At 39.0% G+C, this 18,794-nt stretch overlaps 1 protein-coding gene across 1 annotated transcript in view; it reads left to right on the forward strand.

Annotated features, from left to right (window-relative positions):
* SIPA1L1 (signal induced proliferation associated 1 like 1) overlaps positions 1–18,794 on the forward strand; it is a 76,634-nt gene that overhangs the window by 39,508 nt on the left and 18,332 nt on the right. Inside the window, exons 10-13 of the mRNA XM_009961052.2 lie at positions 6,669–6,818; positions 11,777–11,901; positions 14,627–14,745; positions 17,581–18,020. Coding sequence (XP_009959354.1) covers positions 6,669–6,818; positions 11,777–11,901; positions 14,627–14,745; positions 17,581–18,020 — 834 coding nt within the window. The remainder of the gene's footprint in view (positions 1–6,668; positions 6,819–11,776; positions 11,902–14,626; positions 14,746–17,580; positions 18,021–18,794) is intronic.

The raw sequence follows: 18,794 nt of genomic DNA on the forward strand, positions 1-18,794 counted from the left end.
TTTGTTCCCTATGATTTGTTGTTTGCTCAGCTCTCAGCTGGTTGGAGAAACGGAGGATGGACCAAGGGTAACCTGGTAATATGGATTCCGGGATCTATACTGATGGTCCCAGTGATCCAAAAAGAGCCTTCTAATTGACCTAATTATAAACGTGACCCCACCGTACACAAGATGCCTACTTCACTCTCTCTCTGTCTGTCTCTCTGCAATGTCTATGTTCTATAGAGCAGTTTTAAAGTTTTAAAGGGGTTTTAGAAAAAAGCACCTGTCATTATGGCTCATTATCAAAGCAGTACAGATATCCTAGTCTTCCTTACAGCCTTTAGAGCTTCACTTTCAAAAGGAAGGTACTGCCTAATTGTCAGTGGGGCTGGAAACTTACCTGTGAAGATCGGCATCAGTAAATAGTTTCAGTACTAAATTATAGCTGTAACCTGAATTTTAATCTTTGGTTGTGATCTAGATATTACTATCTATTACTTGTGTTTCTGCAGTGCTGAGCCACACTTAACTTCCTGATATTTGACTGATCTTAATACTTGGTTGTTTTGAGACTGGAGCTGGCATTTATCCATTGGTGCTCCTGCCTTTGACTGCACATTCTTTGTTGATTGAGCCAGACGCCATCACAGTGATGGCAGATCTCATCTGCTGCTAAGAAACAGCAATATATAGCTTGCAATCTATGTTTTAAGGGATGTGGCAGCTGAGAAACCCATAATAAATTGACCTACGTGGTTCTTGGAGCTCTGAATCTGAGGTGATTTTTGGGACTAGTGCTGATAGCAGTCACCCAGGGCCACAGAAGGTTGGTACCATCGTTGGCCATGGCTCCAGCAGGTAGGGTGTCAAAGAATGCAATAGAGGCATTATAATATTTCTGATGCGTCAGACCTGACATGGTGCTCATTTTAGTGGTAACATATCCACATATGCATACTGAGTGAAACAAATTTTTATTTTACCCATGTTGATATCTTCACTTTAGTCCATTTAACTATGTTAAAAATAAATAAAAACTGGATTACTGGTTCTGAAAACAGGAGGATTTCACTTCATATGCATAAAAGCATCTTGCCTCTGCTGTTGCAGGTGGGCGAGTACCTTGCTTGACAGTCCCTGATTCTGAGAAGGCAGCCAAATGCCCAGTCCTGTGCCTACCAGCAGAGTACTTAAGTTTGCCTTTATTGGATTATCTTCATATATCAAACTTACTAGCTTGTACTTAAATTCTCCCTATTCCTCATAGTATCCTGGATCCTTGAATATATTCATGATTGTTGTGCATTATTTGTAGGCAGAAAAGAAAACCAAAACTTTATAAATGCTAAAATGAATCTCTGATGTTACCGAAACATCAAGATTGAAAAATCTACTAATAGAAATGCAATAAATTCCAAGTCACAGCTTGTTTCACAACATTAATTAGTCCACACAGGATACTGTATAGCCTATAACCCAGAATAAATATCCAAGTGATACATTAAGGAAAATAAGTGTAAACTGCATATTTGTGAAGTATGCCAGAGCACGTGTTATTGGAGAAGATGTAATTTTAGAGCTTGATTTATTTTTCTTTTCCTCCTCCCAATTTTCAGGGTTTTTTGTATACGCTTGCTTTCCAGACTTTATTTAAGAGAAAATCGTGTAGAGAAAGGAGATGGGATAGTGTTAGATGATAGTCTCTTAGTTAACTTATCATAAACTGGAACCAGTCTTAACTAAAACTTGAATCAACAAACATGTGAAAAGTGTGAAAGCCGGTGAGCAAAGCATGCTGCTGGACTTGTGCACTTCAGTGTGCAGTTCAGTACTGTTCTGGGTGAGACCTAAAAGCTCTAACTAGAAAATTTCTGAGAACAGTCAGTATTTTAAACCAAATGTAAAATTGAATTACAGCATGACTGCAGTCAAGCACTGGCTGTAAAATTCCACAGTATGGACGTATTAGAACAATATTCATTAAGACTAGTTTTAAGTCTTAATGAGGATTTTGGAGCACAGCTTTGCCTTAAAACTTAATTCTTCTTTGAATGATGCATGTGTGTAGTCAGTGACAGTAACCGTGGCAGTAGTAGTTAATAGGTTAGTTTCTGCAGATAGATTCTAGTTTAAACTGTTCCCATATTATATAAAAATCCTAATCTGCTGATGCTTAGCTTGGATCAGTGACGTTTTTAATATAAACAAGCAGGTGTCTGTGCTCATCTTGCCAGCTGTCAAGTGAGCGTTGCAGCACACCCATTGCCGGCCTCACAGGGTCTGAGGATTTGTTATTTTAAAGTTTTCATAACATTCTTCAAATTAAAACATGTACTAGCATGAGATTATATATTAAACGTTTTTTACTGGCACCAGGACCTAGAGTGGGATGTAGCAGTGGAAAAGGACCATGAAGATGATTGGGGGCTGGAGCACTTCCCCTGTGAGGACAGGCTGAGAGAGTTGGGGTTGTTCAGCCTGGAGAAGAGAAGGCTCTGGGGAGACCTTACAGTGGCCTTCCAGTGCTTAAAGGGGGCCTGCAGGAAAGGTGAGGAGGGACTCTTGATCAGGGAGGGCAGTGATAGGATGAAGGGTAACAGTTTCAAACTGAAGGAGGGGAGATAGAGATCAGGAAGAAGTTCCTCGCTATGAGGATGCTGAGACACTGGAAGAAGTTACCCAGAGAAGTGGTGGCTGCCCCCTCCCTGGCAGTGTTCAAGGCCAGGCTGGATGCGGCTTTGAGCAACCTGGTGTAGTGGAAGGTGTCCCTGCCCATGGCAGAAGGGTTGGAACTGGATGATCTTTAAATTCCCTTCCAACCCAAACCATTCTATGACTCTAGGAAGAGCAAAGGTTTGTTGGTACACCTGGCTGTATGGCCATACTCCTGTGTTCCAAAAACATCTGAGAAGAGCCATGCTGTGTCATGTCAACATTTGGTCTCTCTTGTTTGACAGTGGCCATCAGCAGGGACTAGAAAAAAAGAGTAAGAAATGCTTACAGATATAAAAGAAGGCTCCTTATGAGGTCCAACAGTCTCCTGGCTGGCCGCTGCTTAAGGTTGCCTGGAGCCAGATGCACCTGTACCTGTGTGTTCCACAGCTGTGGATGGTATCTCTTCATCCAGGTGCCTGCTAATTGGTCTCTTGATAGTTCCAGGTCTTCTACTTGTTCTTTTGTTACGAGGGATAATGAATAATCATTGTTTGCTTGATCCAATATAATTTCCATTTAGATGGATTGAAGCAGGTATGATAAAATTCAGTATAATCTGTGGAGCCATATAGCCTGTTCAGTGTTTCTTGATACAGAAGCCATTCTGTACCCCTCTGGTTGTCCCATTAAATGCCTCTACGTCTTTTCTTCTTATAATACGTGTTTTCTGAAATGTGATGATCAAATTGAAGACAAATATTCAAGAAGGTATACAGTGAGGTGTGAGACAGTACAATATGACAGCATAATTGCGTTTTCTGTTTTCATTCACTGGCCTCTTCCCGAAAATTGCTGATGTTCTTTTTTCCTTTTTGAATGGTTTCCTTTTTAACATGAGAGCATTCAGTCAGTGTTTTCAAAGAGCTGTCACATCTTGCAGTATTATTAGGATTGCAAAAATCAAACACGTGGAAGGTAAGCATGCCAGAATTAAGATTTGCTGTGCAATTTTATTCAGAACTCGTGTAACCATATTTTCTGATACTTCCTTTGATTAAATTACGAGAATTTCTTTTTAACAGGACATCTGCCTCATTCAGTTCACACAGTGGATGCAGCTCATTAAAGAAGAGCTATTTTAATATTTTATTTTCCTCTTCATTACTCCATCCCTTATTTACTGGATGGCATTCAAATCCTGCTGTAAAGATGCAATTACTAATTCCCCTCTAAGCTTTACAGTGGCGCCCATCACTATAGTTTCTGAATGCTTCACGGGTATTAATTAAACTTAATTTTTGAAACTCTTGTGTGAGAAGAGATGTCTTTGGCCCTTTTCAGTTTAAGAACAAAGGTAGAGAGAGAAATTATGTTCTAATCACTTGCTGTGTCTTACTTTGGGCATCTCACATGTGGAAGTGTGCCCAGCATTGTTAATATTTTATATATTCAAATTACAGCTTCAGTTGACTTCAGCTGCTTTGGTAAGTTTTCAGCTCAGAAGTAAATCGGGCCTTGGAATCAAATAAGGCAACTTGCAATTAGTGACAATGAATGAAAAATGTTCTTTAATATGCCAAGGGTCGTATTGGAGTGCTGCAGCAAGTGCAAGATAAGAATTCAGTTTGCTAAATCAGCACTGAAACGCCTTGACTATAACACCATCTCTTCTGCCAGCCTGTGCCTCCTTCACTTCTGAGCTGGGCAGCTCTTGCAGCAGGAGCTGTAGCACGAAATAAAAGTGCGTGGGGCAGAGGTCCTGAGGGAGAGGGCACCTGTGTGTGATCATTTAACTGAAGGCTGCCTTAGGCCAGAGGCACAAAGCATGCTAGGCTGACATGTTTCTTATGATGTGTGTATTACATATCTATGCATACCGAAGATGTGGGGAAAATTACAGGTAATGACACGGAAATCAATTTAGTAAGAGCAAGGTGGATGCTTTCGATGTCTGTGTTGTCATACAAAATAAACATATGCCCATCCCACTCTCTGCCTTCACAAAAGATGATTTTCTTCCCTTACTTGGCAAGACACAACCAGTCCTTTCAGGATGAACTAGATCTGTTAGAACTAAATCATGCATGGTATAATCCCAGCTCAATTGACTGCAGTGTAATTGTATCTGTTTAATGCAATGGACGCTTGGCCTATTTTTAAATTCAATTATGGGACTCATGCACTTAACCATTTTGGAATTTCTTCCTAAAGCTGTCTTTTGAAATAGATAATAGCTTGGTTTAGTTTGGTTTTTAATTATAAATAAAAGACGAGCACAGAGTATCTTAACTATAGGGGCATACTGCTAACACAGTACTTTTGTCTTGAGAAGTGCCTTTCATCAATAGATTTCAAAGCAGCTCAAAAAGTCAGTTTGAACTAATTTACTCTAAAGTTCTTTTGTCTTATTTATATGTTTCACATAAAATAAAATGTCTTTCACTATTCATGTTTTTAGTGCTATTGTGAACTGTGCTAACGAAATGTATTGCTGCTTTAAATAATAGGATGTCCTACCTGACTCATTGTTCATTGCTGTTGTTCAGACCATACTTATAATACAACTTTGTTTGCCCTCAAGGTCTTTCATCTTTGTAAATGAGTTATAACTCCTTGACACAGTTCTGAAATCTTGACATTCCTTCTGGACAGTGCTGTCACTTTTTGGTAAGGCATAGGAAGTAAAGAAAAGGCATAGCCGAATCTGAAGTGAAAATGTAAGCATTTTCCAACAGGAAGTCATTTTACAGAAATTATTCAAGAAGTAATTTTTTTTTCTCTTTATAAGAGTGCCACTGGGAAAATTAACTGCTTAGCTCATGGCTCCCCAAGTTTCCAGCTCTTTTTGTTGCTTGATGAATGTGAGATAAGCTAAACTGAGTTTGTACACTAGCAAGGAATTACTGGATTTGGTATGGTACTTGTGATGGACAGGCATTAGATCATTCCTTTCTTCTCTGGGAAAAAGTTACTATTAGTTATATGCACTTTATGAAATTCAAGATGATCAAGGTGTTTGTTTTGTCCAGTCCTACTGCTATTTCCATGTTAAGATTTTGTTAGTTTATAGCTTTTTTGCAAAGTACTGAGGAGGACAAATGCGCATTTGATATAAATGTGTGTACGCACGCACACACTCTCTTTGGATACATACATATATACGTAGGTAGTATTAATCAGTGCAATGTTTTTTTTCTTTTCATTTTCAAAAGGGTTTCTGGTCTTTAAAAGTTCTTAAGTATTGTGATGAGAGCTGATTAAAATCTACCACTCGTTTACAGATACAGATTAAGTGACTAGGCTAAGATCTTGTAAATCCCCAGTGTAAGCCTGCTGCCTCCAGCCATTCTGCCCAGGTTCATGTGTTGCAATGCTGTTTATTTGCTGTATCGTTATTCCAACAGGAGGAGGCTTCATATGACTCAGGTCTGTATTTTCAAACGGAGTTCTGATATGTTGAGATAGGCTTATACTAGAATGTTAATTTTTAGGAGGAGGGTTAAGGTATCTATAAATAACGTTACATTTTTTTAGTCCTTGTAATTTAATGTGGAGAAGTTTGTTGGCGTAGAGATAAGCTTGATACTCTTGGAAGAGTTTGCATAGACCGCTCACTACAGTCAGTTTCAGTTCCAGGCAAGAGTTCATTTTGAGAATTAGAAATATTTTGTTCTGTTTGATATTTGAGTGAGGAATGTCAGGCTTTGTTATTTCTTACAAGTAATCTGTAAAAACGAATCGTGACTTCAGAAACTGGGATGTTTTCCTAGTGTGTGCTGGGATTTTTCTCCCTCACTTGCCTCTCTTCATTTACTCCCCTGCATCCAGCTTTTTACGGATCATTTTCCATTATATTCTATAGATTAATGAGGAGGAAATGTCTGATCCTTCAACTGACTTAATTTTTGCTGTCTCCATGTCGCCACATTCTTTGCTGATGGGACAATTTGCATGATGTTGTCCATCGTGCTTTGCACTGTGGTGTTGCTGTTCGGTATCACTGATTCGACTGGTTGATTCGCTCTGAACAGGTTGTCTCCCGGTTCTGATGTCTATGTCACGGTTTCATCCATCGCCTTAGCAAGATCGCAACAGTGCCGTAATTCTCCAAGCAACTTATCCTCCTCAAGTGAGACTGGCTCTGGTGGGGGCACATACAGACAAAAATCTATGCCAGAAGGGTAGGCACCAGCCTTTTTTCATATTCTTTTGGGGCAGGTTTTTTGTTCTCTGTTGCATTTGTTGTAACGTATATTAAACTAAAGGAGTGCTTACGCAGCCTCCTGTCAGCTGTTGTTTACGTGCATTAAAACCTGCTTGTTTTCAAATATCACTGTCATGCTTCTTGAAAAAGTCAACTCTAAAAATCCTTTACTTCCACCTTTTCACTTTGTGACCTAACTCCTCTCTCTGATCCTAGTCTACAACTGCAGGGGTTACTGTGCAAGGGGACCTTAATGTATTTAAAACTCTTCACTAAGGGTACTGGTTTTGGGTTGCAAATTGCTTTAGTTCACAGATTTAGATTCTAAAACAAAAGAAGTAATAGGTTTGGGACTTTGCAGTCTGTGCTAGTATTTGAAGCAAAGTAGTGTTGAGTGCAATTAAGACTTCAGATTTGTAGGCACAAAGTGCTAAGTAATCCACAGCTAGCATCTTTTTCACATATTCACAGTCATCCTCTTTTAGTTTTAAGGTGCCCTCTTTCAACTTCCTGGAAATCTTCAAATGTCAATGTAAGGGGCACCTTGCAGAGGAAGAAATTAAATCTGTATCATTTTCGGAGAGCACTGAAAGGAGCAATAATTCAAGCATCTCCAAGTAGGGAAAAAAAATAATTGGCAGCAGGAGAGCTGTCTACCACATTCCAAATTACTTTCTATAGAGAAGATAAAGGGGCAAAACTGCTGATAGTTCACACTGTAAAGCTTCCCTCTGAAGTCTTGAGTACAGTGCAGATCGTTGTGTGTAATTCATTCTAGTTTGGGTCTATAAGTAAAGTATCTCCTTTTCTATCTAAAAAAAAAAAAAAAAAATTATTACTAAGATTAAAATACATTGTCAGGAACTGATTAGCACAAGGCATTGTTTAGGTGCCCCTCAGGGGACACTGCTCTTTGTCAGGCCAGAGAATGCTGTTCTGAGCATGTGTTTGAACAAGTGCTTCTCACTGGAGAGCACCAAAGACTTGTCCTCCCTGTCCTTCTCCTTGCAGCTCAGTTTGAGGATTTCTTAAGAGACCATCTCTTCTCTGCTGCACATCTTCATGAAGGCTTTGATTCATGAGACTGTCAGGCCTGCTCAGGTCATTATTTTTTGTGCTTAAGTCCTACTGACATGAGGAGATTTTCCCTAAACCCATTGAGCTTTACTGCAAGGAAACTAAATAGAAGTGTGTCCATAGCTCTGCAGCTGGAAAAAGCACTTAACCTCTTTACACGCTGCACACCTCCTGGCTCATTCCTACAGCAGGACTTGTGTTGCCTTGAATTCTGAAGAGCAGCTTGTGCTCCCAATGTCTTGTCTGCTCTTTTCCAACTACGTCATTTGCTCTACAAAAAATGTATTACTGCCATATGTCCTTAGACCATCACAGCCATAACTGCTTGAGTAGGAAGGGATTTTCAGACATGCTAGAGCTTTTATTTTGAATTGGCCTCAGAGCACACCAGCACCCATCCCAGCCTTTTTCCATCTTTTAAGTTAATTATACACATATGTTCACTATAGCATTCTTCAAGCATTTTGCAAGTTCAGCAGAGATGTGCCCTAGAAACCTTGCATATACAGTCGTCTTGGTTTTGATGTTTTAATTTGGTGCAAGGAAGCACTGTTTAAATGGAATAATGAAGGAAGTAATTAATACCTGAACTTTGCATATTCCTTATTGGGTGCTTTTTTAAAAAAAGAAAAATCACTTATTAAACTCCTATTATTTGACTATTATGTTCTGTTTTTACAGGAAAAGCACTTTGCCTCCCATGCTGTCCTTGTACACGTGAATCATGTTTACTCAGGACTTTTTGAACATTTTCTGCCAGGCTAAATGGAAAGCATGAAAAATGTAATTATGAAGGAAACTTTCCCTTGGCTCCATAAGCAAAGTAATGTCTGTCGCATTACTAAAAATCATTGCAAGTTCCATGTGCATCTTCTGTTGTAATCTGATCTGAAAGACCAGGCTCAGGGCAGCTCTGTAGTGCTGTTCGATGCACCAGGTAGAGCTGGTCAGCGATTAACCTGTATACGTCGTTAAAATAAGGGAGAGATGATGTAGCGTTCACTTGCTAAGATGCTGGAGAGAAGGATGGGCTGCAGTAGGGGCCAAGGGGACGCCATGTCCTGAAGGTAGTCTTCCCGAGGTGAGGCTCTAGTATGCCAGTCCCTGAGGTTTCCCGGTGCAGGAAATCCCAACTGCATAATTTGTGTATACATTTCTTTCTTGTTGTATCTGACATGACAGATTTGCAAAGTTTGTGAAACAAATGACTGGAAGCATGGGTGTGAGTCCAACCTCTGTCAGACATGGGTAAGAGCAGTAACTGCTGCCTATTCTAGATTGTTGGTCCATATCCTCAGCTGGGTATAGGCAAAAACCTCACTGCCTTCAAGAATATGCAGATTAGTCTTCATATATATATGTGTGTTTCATATACTTATCCTCCGTTTACCTGAAGGTATGTGTATGTAATAAATGATTGTAGAATGTAAAAACGAAATTCAAAAACACCAAAATAATTAGTTTCTTAGGATATATATAAAATACATATTTAAACAATTCCAGTGTTGTTTTAACGTAGATTGATTTCTCCTTCCAGTTTTTTGGATTCATTCCTGCGTTCCCTAATGGGCTGTATATTTAAGCAGCATAGATTATAGCACCACCTGCATATATTATTCCTGCTTTTAAATAGCCCATGTCATTTAAAAAAGTCAATCTTGAGGTATTTCTTGCTCCTCAGCTAGTAGAGCAGTGAATTTAATGATATAAAATAAGAAAAGTGGGGTTTTATCTCTCTAATCTGGGAAAAAAAACATCCTATATCATAATATATGCCAAGTGCAAAATTGGCTGGTTTTATACATATGAACATTATGGGGTTAGGTAAGAGGACAATGCATAGAAAGTACAATATTGATGTGGGGCAACTTCATCGCACCAAGGTTTCTTGGGGTTTTGGCTTTTTCTTTTAGATACCAACTTCTAGTTAGCTTGTCATGAAAAGATATTCTTCCCAAAATACATCGCAAGTCTTAAAAGTTTGAAAATTACTCTGATCAGTGTTTAAAGAATCAATCAGCTTTTGAAACATTGTCTTTAGACTTTTTATGCATCTGTTGAATTGGTATTGACTTAATCGTGTTTAATTTAGGTCTTTGATTAAGTGAAATCCTAGCTAGTCTGTGTGAATAGAAAAGGAAAAGCGTTACTCACTTCTTGCAACTTTGGTTTAAATTATGTTTGTATTCAGAAGGCAGATATAGCCAGGTTTTCTTCACTTTTTTTTTTAGTCATCAAACCGTATGTTGGCTATACCAGGGAGCGGGGAACAAATGAGAAGTAGGGTCACCTTAGGGTAAAATTCAGAAGGCCCAGATTTCAAAACGTGATGCTTAGGAGCTGTGCTGCATGTACAGGCGTGTTCCAGCTGCTTGGCTTTAAGGGTGGGAGTGGGATTTGGTTGTTCCAAGTCTCGTGATGTTTCTTTGGCCAGGTTCGTTTGAGCTAACAAGCACCTGACCTTTCAAATGAGATAACCACACCAGCTTGTTCTGGCAGGTGGGCAGGTATCTGGTTTACGTTGGAGGTCGTGTGGGGCAGTCTGTAGCTAGTAGAGAGTAGAAAGCACAGTTTGGGTATTTTACGTTCTGTTATTATGTTAGACACTTAGAGCTAGAGAAATTCCTTGCTATATAGAGAATATATCAGCTTGTAACTCTTTTCGGTGTTACTCTGCATGTAGAGTTTTGGGAATTCTTTTCTTTTAGGGTATATCTGTTAAAAAAACAACAACAAACACCTCAGAAATGCATTATTCTTGACAGATTCTTAATGATTGGTCTGCTAATTCTGAACCCAACTATAATTCTAATAGACTTATAAGTGATTTATATGTAATACAGAATTATAGATTTAATTCTTCAGGCTTTTGGGCATATAAGGCATGTAGACTTTGGTATGGCACAGAGGCACTGTGCGTCTCCTTTGTCATTTGATTGTTCTCCTTGTGTTTACTATATCTTTATTGAGCTTTCTGAAATTCATCTGACTAGTCTAGCAGGATTTACAAACAAAATCCATTGAACGCAGTTTTCCTTTTTGCTGTATGTGCTTTCTTCTACAGCTGTAGGTATGCATGTCCCGCTGCTTCCCTACAGCTGTATTTAGTTTACACTAGTCCACTCAAATTATTTTATGATAGAATAACTTTACAAAATGTATAACCCCTAGATTTTGGGAATACATAACTAATACAGTTAACTTTATAAACACTTATTTAAAATATTTGACAGTGTAATATTGTCCCAAATGAGTCTCTGATGTTTGCATATACATGTGCATCATGTAGGTATGAGCTTACTGGCTTTTTTTTGCTTAGAACACAGGAAAGTGGCTGAGAACCATGCAATTGTCCCAACAAACTTTCTGATGCTCATTTTGTCTAGTTTGAGGTAGTGCTTTCCTGGTTAAAAGGAGCCAATAAACACACTTCATTTCCTATGTGGCTTTTATTCAGACTTTTAAGTTTTATTCATTGCAGACAATTTTCTGTAACCATGTAATGGTCTGGTCACCTTTCTGTGTAAACATCTATGTAAATGAAAACTAATAATTTTATTTCTGGATGTTTTGGTCTGTGTTTTTTAATTGTATGCACTGTGAATGGAAGTTCTTGATCAAAGGTGGTCAATAAGTTAATATGTACTGTAATCTTATGCATTAAAAGTGCTAAATGGGTACTGAGAGCTGCCACAAAAATTAAATGGAAAAGCATTATAAATCCTGCAGCAGTTGTGCTATGCGTTGGTCTGCCCCGTTGTTTGACACTAGGTGCTTAAAAGTGCTTTTTTCCCCTCGTGAGGGGTTTATGCATATTTAAAATCATTATCTGCTTTGTTTTTTGGGGTGTTACAACAGGTTTGGAATTAGCCGTAGATCCCCTGCTTCCATTGACAGGCAGAACACGCAATCAGATACGGGTGCTAGCGGCAAATCCACACCCAGCTGGCAAAGAAGTGAGGATAGTATCGCTGACCAGATGGGTAGGTAATTAATTCTTTACAATGAGCAAGTGGTGCTAACCACAAGGTGACTTTGGCAATACCTCTCCATGAAGAGAGAGAACACTCGTAAGCACTGGGTGTTCAGTGTCTTTGAAAGTTAACCTTGTTCATCAGGATGAATAATTAGGTCTGGAGCAGGTACTAGCTTCTGCAAGTCTGTTTCCTTGAGACCTATGAGTATCACCTGAGGAAGAACTGATTTCAGCTCTTCATTTGATTGTGGGACTAAATATACCTTAATTCTCTTACTGCAAAATGCTCTGTCCTTTTATAAGCACTTGCGTAGACAGACTTATTAATTTGTCTTGCTGTTCAGGACTTATTTGACCTCACCTGCTCTCCCGAGTGGCTTGGCTTAGTTTAATTTTTGCTGAGTTTTTCTAAAGTGCTTGTGATGCTCCCTTTCAGATGGTGCTATATAAATGCAAATTGATTGTTTGATCATTGAAGCTATAAAAATACCATGTACAAAATGGAAAAAATGCAATTAAAGTTTAAATAGTGAAGTAAATCTATAGCTTGGTAATCGCCTTCCACCAGTGTGTACATTTTCATTGCACTGGGCAATTGAGCTGTCCGCTGAGGGAACATATTAACTACATAAAACAGCTGGGTACTGCGAATTTGCTTTGTTGAGCATCCATTTGAAGTTCTTGCACATAGACCTTTTGCTACAGCTATGGCTTGACTTGAGTGGATACCAGTGAGACTGACGCCAACGGAAATGCCCTGTCTACAAACAGCATGGATCAACGCAATGACCATGGCCCATGTTGCTACGTTGGGTTTTTTTCAGTTTAAACAATTCCGTACTTTTTCTGTTGCACATATAGATAATCATCTAACGGCATCACAGCTTTTGTTCTATATAAATGGACTAGTGTTGAACACAGAATAAGGTTCAGTGAGGTCAGCAGGAGTTTAAGGCAAATGGCAGCCTTAAGTTCTGAAGATGTACTTTGTTCACACACCTTCACAACCTCAGTGAGCTGTGCCTTGTTATTGAAGCCATCTGTCAGTCCCTCCCTCACAACTCCCCCCATACTTCTCACTGAAAAGCTGTGATTATACTGATCTGCAATTCTCATTTTGACAGAACGATTTTTAATAGCATATGTTTTGATACTGCGTGATGGTAATGACACGTGTAAAACTGATCTTTTGCTCAGCATTACTTTTACAGACCAACAGTTGGGCGTTGGTGCTGACGCTGAGTGGAGCTGCCAGCAAGTTGTGTTCTAAAATGTCAGATGTCACCATATTAGCAAAATAAATAAAAAAGGCCAAAAAGAACACAAAAAATCATGTGGTAAAAGAAACGGCTCTGGCATTTGGCAAAGGCTGAGAAATGCATACTGACATATAATCCCTGTATTTTATCTCTTCTGTATTGTCCTGCATTCATAGAGTCGCAGTTGGAAGCTGCATCTCTGACTGGAGATTTTATTGCCAGTCTGGTGGATCTAGGTGAAAGTTTGGTTCTATGACAAATAAGCACATTTCCACTTGGGATAATCTGTCTCAAGGTAAATAAGGCCTTAGGTGCAGTGAATCCACACACTCGCTCATTCCTGGCCCATTCTTAGCTACAGAAGACCTTTGTGCACCAACACTGCTTGCTACCACTTGCCAGGGGGAATCCAGTTTGACTTCTTTTTTTTTAATTTGTTTTCAAAAAAAGCTAGTAAAGCTGCAGATTAAGATGAACAAACTAGCTGTGTTGGGGAAAGCACTGCTAATTACTGTGGGTATTGTTAAGTACTTGATGTTCATAAGCACATATTCTACGTAAAAGCAGCATTTTTAGAAGTGCAGAATATTGCATATCCACAGGCGAGAAGATACATGTAAAAAGTCACAAGTGAGAGAGATTCTTTTAAAACGCTGGCCATGGCTCTGAGAAGGCAATTACCTACCTGATGGGCTGTGTCTGAACACCCTCTAGACCTCCATAGTTATCTCTTGGGAAAAAACAAGTTTAATTGGCAAGGAACACTCCTGTGAGTGTCCATGTAAGATAAGTTATTTGAATGCCATCCACTTATGTTAGGTTTAGTCATAAGTATTCCTTTTGTACATCTATGCGGTTTCCACATTTGCAGCCAGCGTTTTTTAAGGGAATATTGTGATTTCAATGGACTTTTTGCTATCTCTTCAATTAGAAAGTGTTTATTTAACTTACCTTAAATTTGACAAGAAATATGTGTAGTAGTTGTCCTGAAGAAAATGTGTTCATTTAAGTGATCACTGTAGCCTTTTGCTGTTGTCCTGCCTTGCGTAGAATACAATGTAAGGACATGGGGATCTTCAGATTTTTTTAATCTCTCATCCACAGGCGATGTGCATATAGAGATACAATGTGAATACACTGTGAAAATTAATATTCCACTGTTCTAATTCTCCAATACAGTGCTATTGGACAGTGGGGGCATGATATTCAGGTGGTTGTGACAAAAGGGAGGCTGCTGATTTTTCATGGAGTCTTGCTGATTTACGCCAGGCAGGAATGGGCCCTCACTTACTCACCTGTGTTTTGTGACAATATGTACTTTTTTTTAATTATTTGGAATGAATTTTGTATTGGGTATCCAAAGTTTTTGGCTAATGGTAGTATTAAACTTGCAGTGTAAAATTAGGTTACACATTGCGTGAGTTTGTTGCACTGCATATGCTCTTTAGTGCGTCATTGTGTGCTGTGTTGCAGAACCAACGTGCCATCTCCCAGCAGTATCAAAAGTACTGCCTTCCTTCAGAGAGAGCCCCAGTGGAAGACTGATGAGACAGGACCCTGTGGTTCACTTGTCTCCAAATAAGCAGGGTCATGTAAGTTATCCTAAAAAAGGAATTATTTAATGTTTTGCTTTTGCTCCACAAGCTCTTGATACCGAAAGTGTTGTTCAAAGTTATATTTTGAGTTTTGGTTAACAAAAAAAAAAAGAAAGAAAAATTTTTTTAAAAAATTCCCTACTAGAACATGGAGGAAGCAGCAGAGCAGACCTGTTGTTTCCTGAATCCTACAGAAGCTAAGCACAGCTACCTGAAATATTTATTAGTTAATAAAGTTTTGTTGCCAGTTGAACAGCAACTTCTTGTCTGTTTTCTTGTGACAAGTAGAGGATTTGTGGGAGTTTACAAAGCTATTCCTAGCCCTCACGTGTGAGACTTAGTTTGCTAGTATGTTTTATAATGCAACACTCAGAAAGCTGCTGCTTTGAAACAGAATAGTGATCTTGCTTTTGATTTTGTATTTTCTCCCTTTTCCTCATCTCATGTAACTTCACTTCCTTTCCATAAGCTTGCACACTGTTGGAAGACTTTGTCTGAAAGATCTGCTGGAATCCTGCTGGAAAAAATAATCTTGTTTTATTCGTTTTTAAGGTCTAAATGGTAAATTCTTTCTGTCTCCACAGAGTTAGATATTCACACCTTTGGAGACTGTCACTTCTTCATTTACATGCAGAAAGATGGATAAATGCTGTAATGTTCATAAATGTAAAATATCTTGAAAATTATTTAAGTCACTAGAATTAGAAAAAAAAAAAAAAAAACCAACAAAAAAACCCCACAACTTTAAATTACCCAATAAAGTGATATCACTTGGTTTTTTATTTATTTGTACAATCAGCTAAAATACAGAGTTGTGTTGCGTGGTTATACTGAAAGTATTAGTTGCTTTTATTTAGGTGTGAGAAAGTCTTTAATTCCTGGTTCCTGTTACTTGCTTCTGCTTACTAGCATTCTTCTTTCAATACAGTTGCCAGTGTCACTTTTAGTTTATTAATTTATAACAACACATCTTTATTATTTAAAAAAAAACAACAACAAATCACCACCAAAGAACAGCAACACCACACCTGTCTTCATATTCTTAGGAGCACAAGCTAGTTTTTATATTTAGATTGACTTGTTTTCCATGAGATATATTTGATTGTATAATAATGCAATACATAACTCATTAGCTTGCGTGCAAAGTGTAGCACTGGAATTATTAATGCTTGCATTCTTCTCATTTAGTCATTGTTAAAGTAAATCTTTATTATGTGGACAGATGGATGGGGGAGGGGAGTGGTGCAGTTCCTAATGAAGAGCAGTAACTTTAATTGCAGATAACAAGGAGTCCAGATCAACTTACTTAATTTTCCTTCTGGTTTTCTGTCAGTTCTTGCTTTAATATAATAAGAAATGTGATGTTGAGATTTCCTGCTCTCAGTGTATTCTCTATTTTCCCTCTTCCAGTGAAAACAGAAACAGTATCTAATTTTTTATATTTGGCTGGGATCTCTGCCTGTGTCTGTTTGGTAAAAGTCCAGGGGTAGACAAATAGGAAAGGTGGTTCTAAGTCTCCTTTCCATCCCTTCCCTTATTCCTAGGCCATCCGGTCACAAACAAGTCCATTGCCTACTGAAAAACTGCTTCAGTTCTGATTATAGAGGTGGTCAGAACTTAGATAAATTCTGTAGATAGAAACTAAAATTAAGAAACTCGGATGGCTATAAATACCCCAAAGGTAGGTGAGCTATCAAGCAATGATGAATCTATGGCAAGAAATTCTTCTTGTAATGGGATATTCCACCAGTGCCCACTATGGAATTCAGGGCATTCGGTTTCTTTGTAGTAGCGGGCTGTAACGAAGGACAGAACATACAAACCAGCCAGTCACTGGCATGCCCTGATGGGACAATTTAAAAGCATTGTATTAAAATCAAAGAATCATTAAGGTTGGAAAAGACCTCTGAGATCATCAAGTCCAATCATCAACCCAACACCACCATGCCTGCTAAACCGTGTCTGCAAGTGCCACATCTACATGTTTTTTGAACACCTCCAGGGATGGTGACTCCACCACTTCCCTGGGCAGTCTGTTCCAATGTTTGACCACTCTTTTGGTAAAGAAATTTTTGCTAATGTCCAATCTAAACCTCCCTTGGTGCAACTTGAGGCTGTTTCCTCTCATCCTGTCGCTTGTTACTTGGGAGAAGAGACCCATACCCTCCTTGCTGCAGCCTCCTCTCAGCTTCCTTTCTTGCAATTCTGCCTTTTGGAAAGCAATTTCAGATTAGCTAAATAGCATTTCGGTGGTCATTCGCAAATGACCCTCCTGCTGAGGAGGAAATGTACCCTAGTACAAAGGGGTAGGAAAAGTGGTTGTTTTGCCCTACTTTAACCTTTTGATAGGCAGTTGGATAATTAAACTAACGTGTACTTTCTGTGGATTGGTTATGTTTCATGTTCTAAAATGCTGGAGTCTTAAAATTAGAATATTTTTAATTATAGTAGTTATAAACCACGTCAAAGTCTACACAGGTCAGCCAGTTTCATTGCACTGGGCTGAGAACTGTGCTTGAAAGGAAACAGTGTGAAGTGTTTTGGGACAAAATACAAAGAAATCTGACTTTCCCTGAATAGTTAAGTCATGGCTTCCAAATCCATGTGAAAACTTTTTATGTGCACCCAGCCCAAAGCATGTGCATTGTGTTGGAATGAAATGTTCAGAGTTGTTTGGTCTCTTCAGTGTACTGTCCAATACTTCAAGGTGGAAGAGCTCCTATTGTGCAGTGGTGACTTTTGTAACTGTTTATTTCCTCCTCCTCTCTATTGCCATAATTCTGAAATAAACCTACAAGTGTGGGGTTTTTTTGATTGTTGTTTCTTCTGTAGTCTGACAGCCACTACTCCAGCCATTCCAGCAGCAATACTCTCTCCAGCAATGCCTCCAGTGCTCACAGTGATGAGAAATGGTATGACAGTGGAGAACGCACCGAATCAGAGCTGAACAGCTACAACTACCTTCAAGGGACTTCAGCTGACAGTGGCATAGATACCACTTCCTACGGACCTAGCCATGGCAGCACTGCCTCCCTGGGAGCAGCAACATCTCCCCGTACAGGGCTAACAAAGGAGAAAGTGGCACCGCTGTGGCATAGCTCCAGCGAAGTGGTCTCCATTGCAGACAGGACATTAGAAAAAGAGAGCCACATGGACCGAAAGACCGAGTCTTCACTGAGCCTGGATATTCACAGCAAGAGTCAACCAGCCTCCAATCCTCTAACGAGGGAGAACAGTGCTTATAGTCTTAGTGATGCTGTCTCACATACAAGGTAATTTTCACCTTTTATGAGATTGACCCCTCCACACTCGTTTTCCCATTCTCACACTCTAACCTATAAAAAGTAAAAAGTGGATGTCAAAGGGAGAGGTTTCTACTTATATTAACCAGTGTTTTGAAAGATCTTACTATGCAGAATGCTTGAAAATTAAGACCACCTTTAGTCTTTGCATCTGCTACTGCTTGTAACACTAAAGAATGTCTTTGAGAGCATGTTCCATACGGCTGCTACTAAAGTAATGGAAGACACACGTCTGATATGTTCATAAGGAGTATCTTGCAACAACTGCAGTTCATATGTGGATGAGAAAGGATGTCAGTCCATATTAATAATGAACAGTTTAATATGAGAGTCTTTTTTAGACTTGCAAGTACATATTTCAGATGTTTTGCAACTTTTTCCCCAGTCTTTTTGTTTAGAAGTCTGCTTGCAGTCAGTACAATCAATACTGAGAGCAGATTGCTTGGGAGCACTAGCATGTAGATTTTAATCTTTCTGCTGCAGGCTTCTGGGTATGACACATTACAGTCACCTTCCCTCTCTCCCTCAGTTTTGCCACTTGTAAAATTGGCAATATCAAGTACATGTATAATGTGCTTATAACACCTCAGATGGAAGATACCCACTTTACAAGTTAATCAGAGCTGCTTGAGGCAGAAAATAGTTTAGACCATTTTCCTAACCCATTTCCCAAGAAGTATTCAGTGTGCTATTTGAAAAATATTTATACTGTGTCATACTAGCAACAAGAAGAAAACACAGCTC

Source organism: Leptosomus discolor, chromosome 3 (assembly GCF_034619465.1).
Source record: "Leptosomus discolor isolate bLepDis1 chromosome 3, bLepDis1.hap2, whole genome shotgun sequence".
Classification (NCBI taxonomy): Eukaryota; Metazoa; Chordata; class Aves; order Leptosomiformes; family Leptosomidae; genus Leptosomus; species Leptosomus discolor.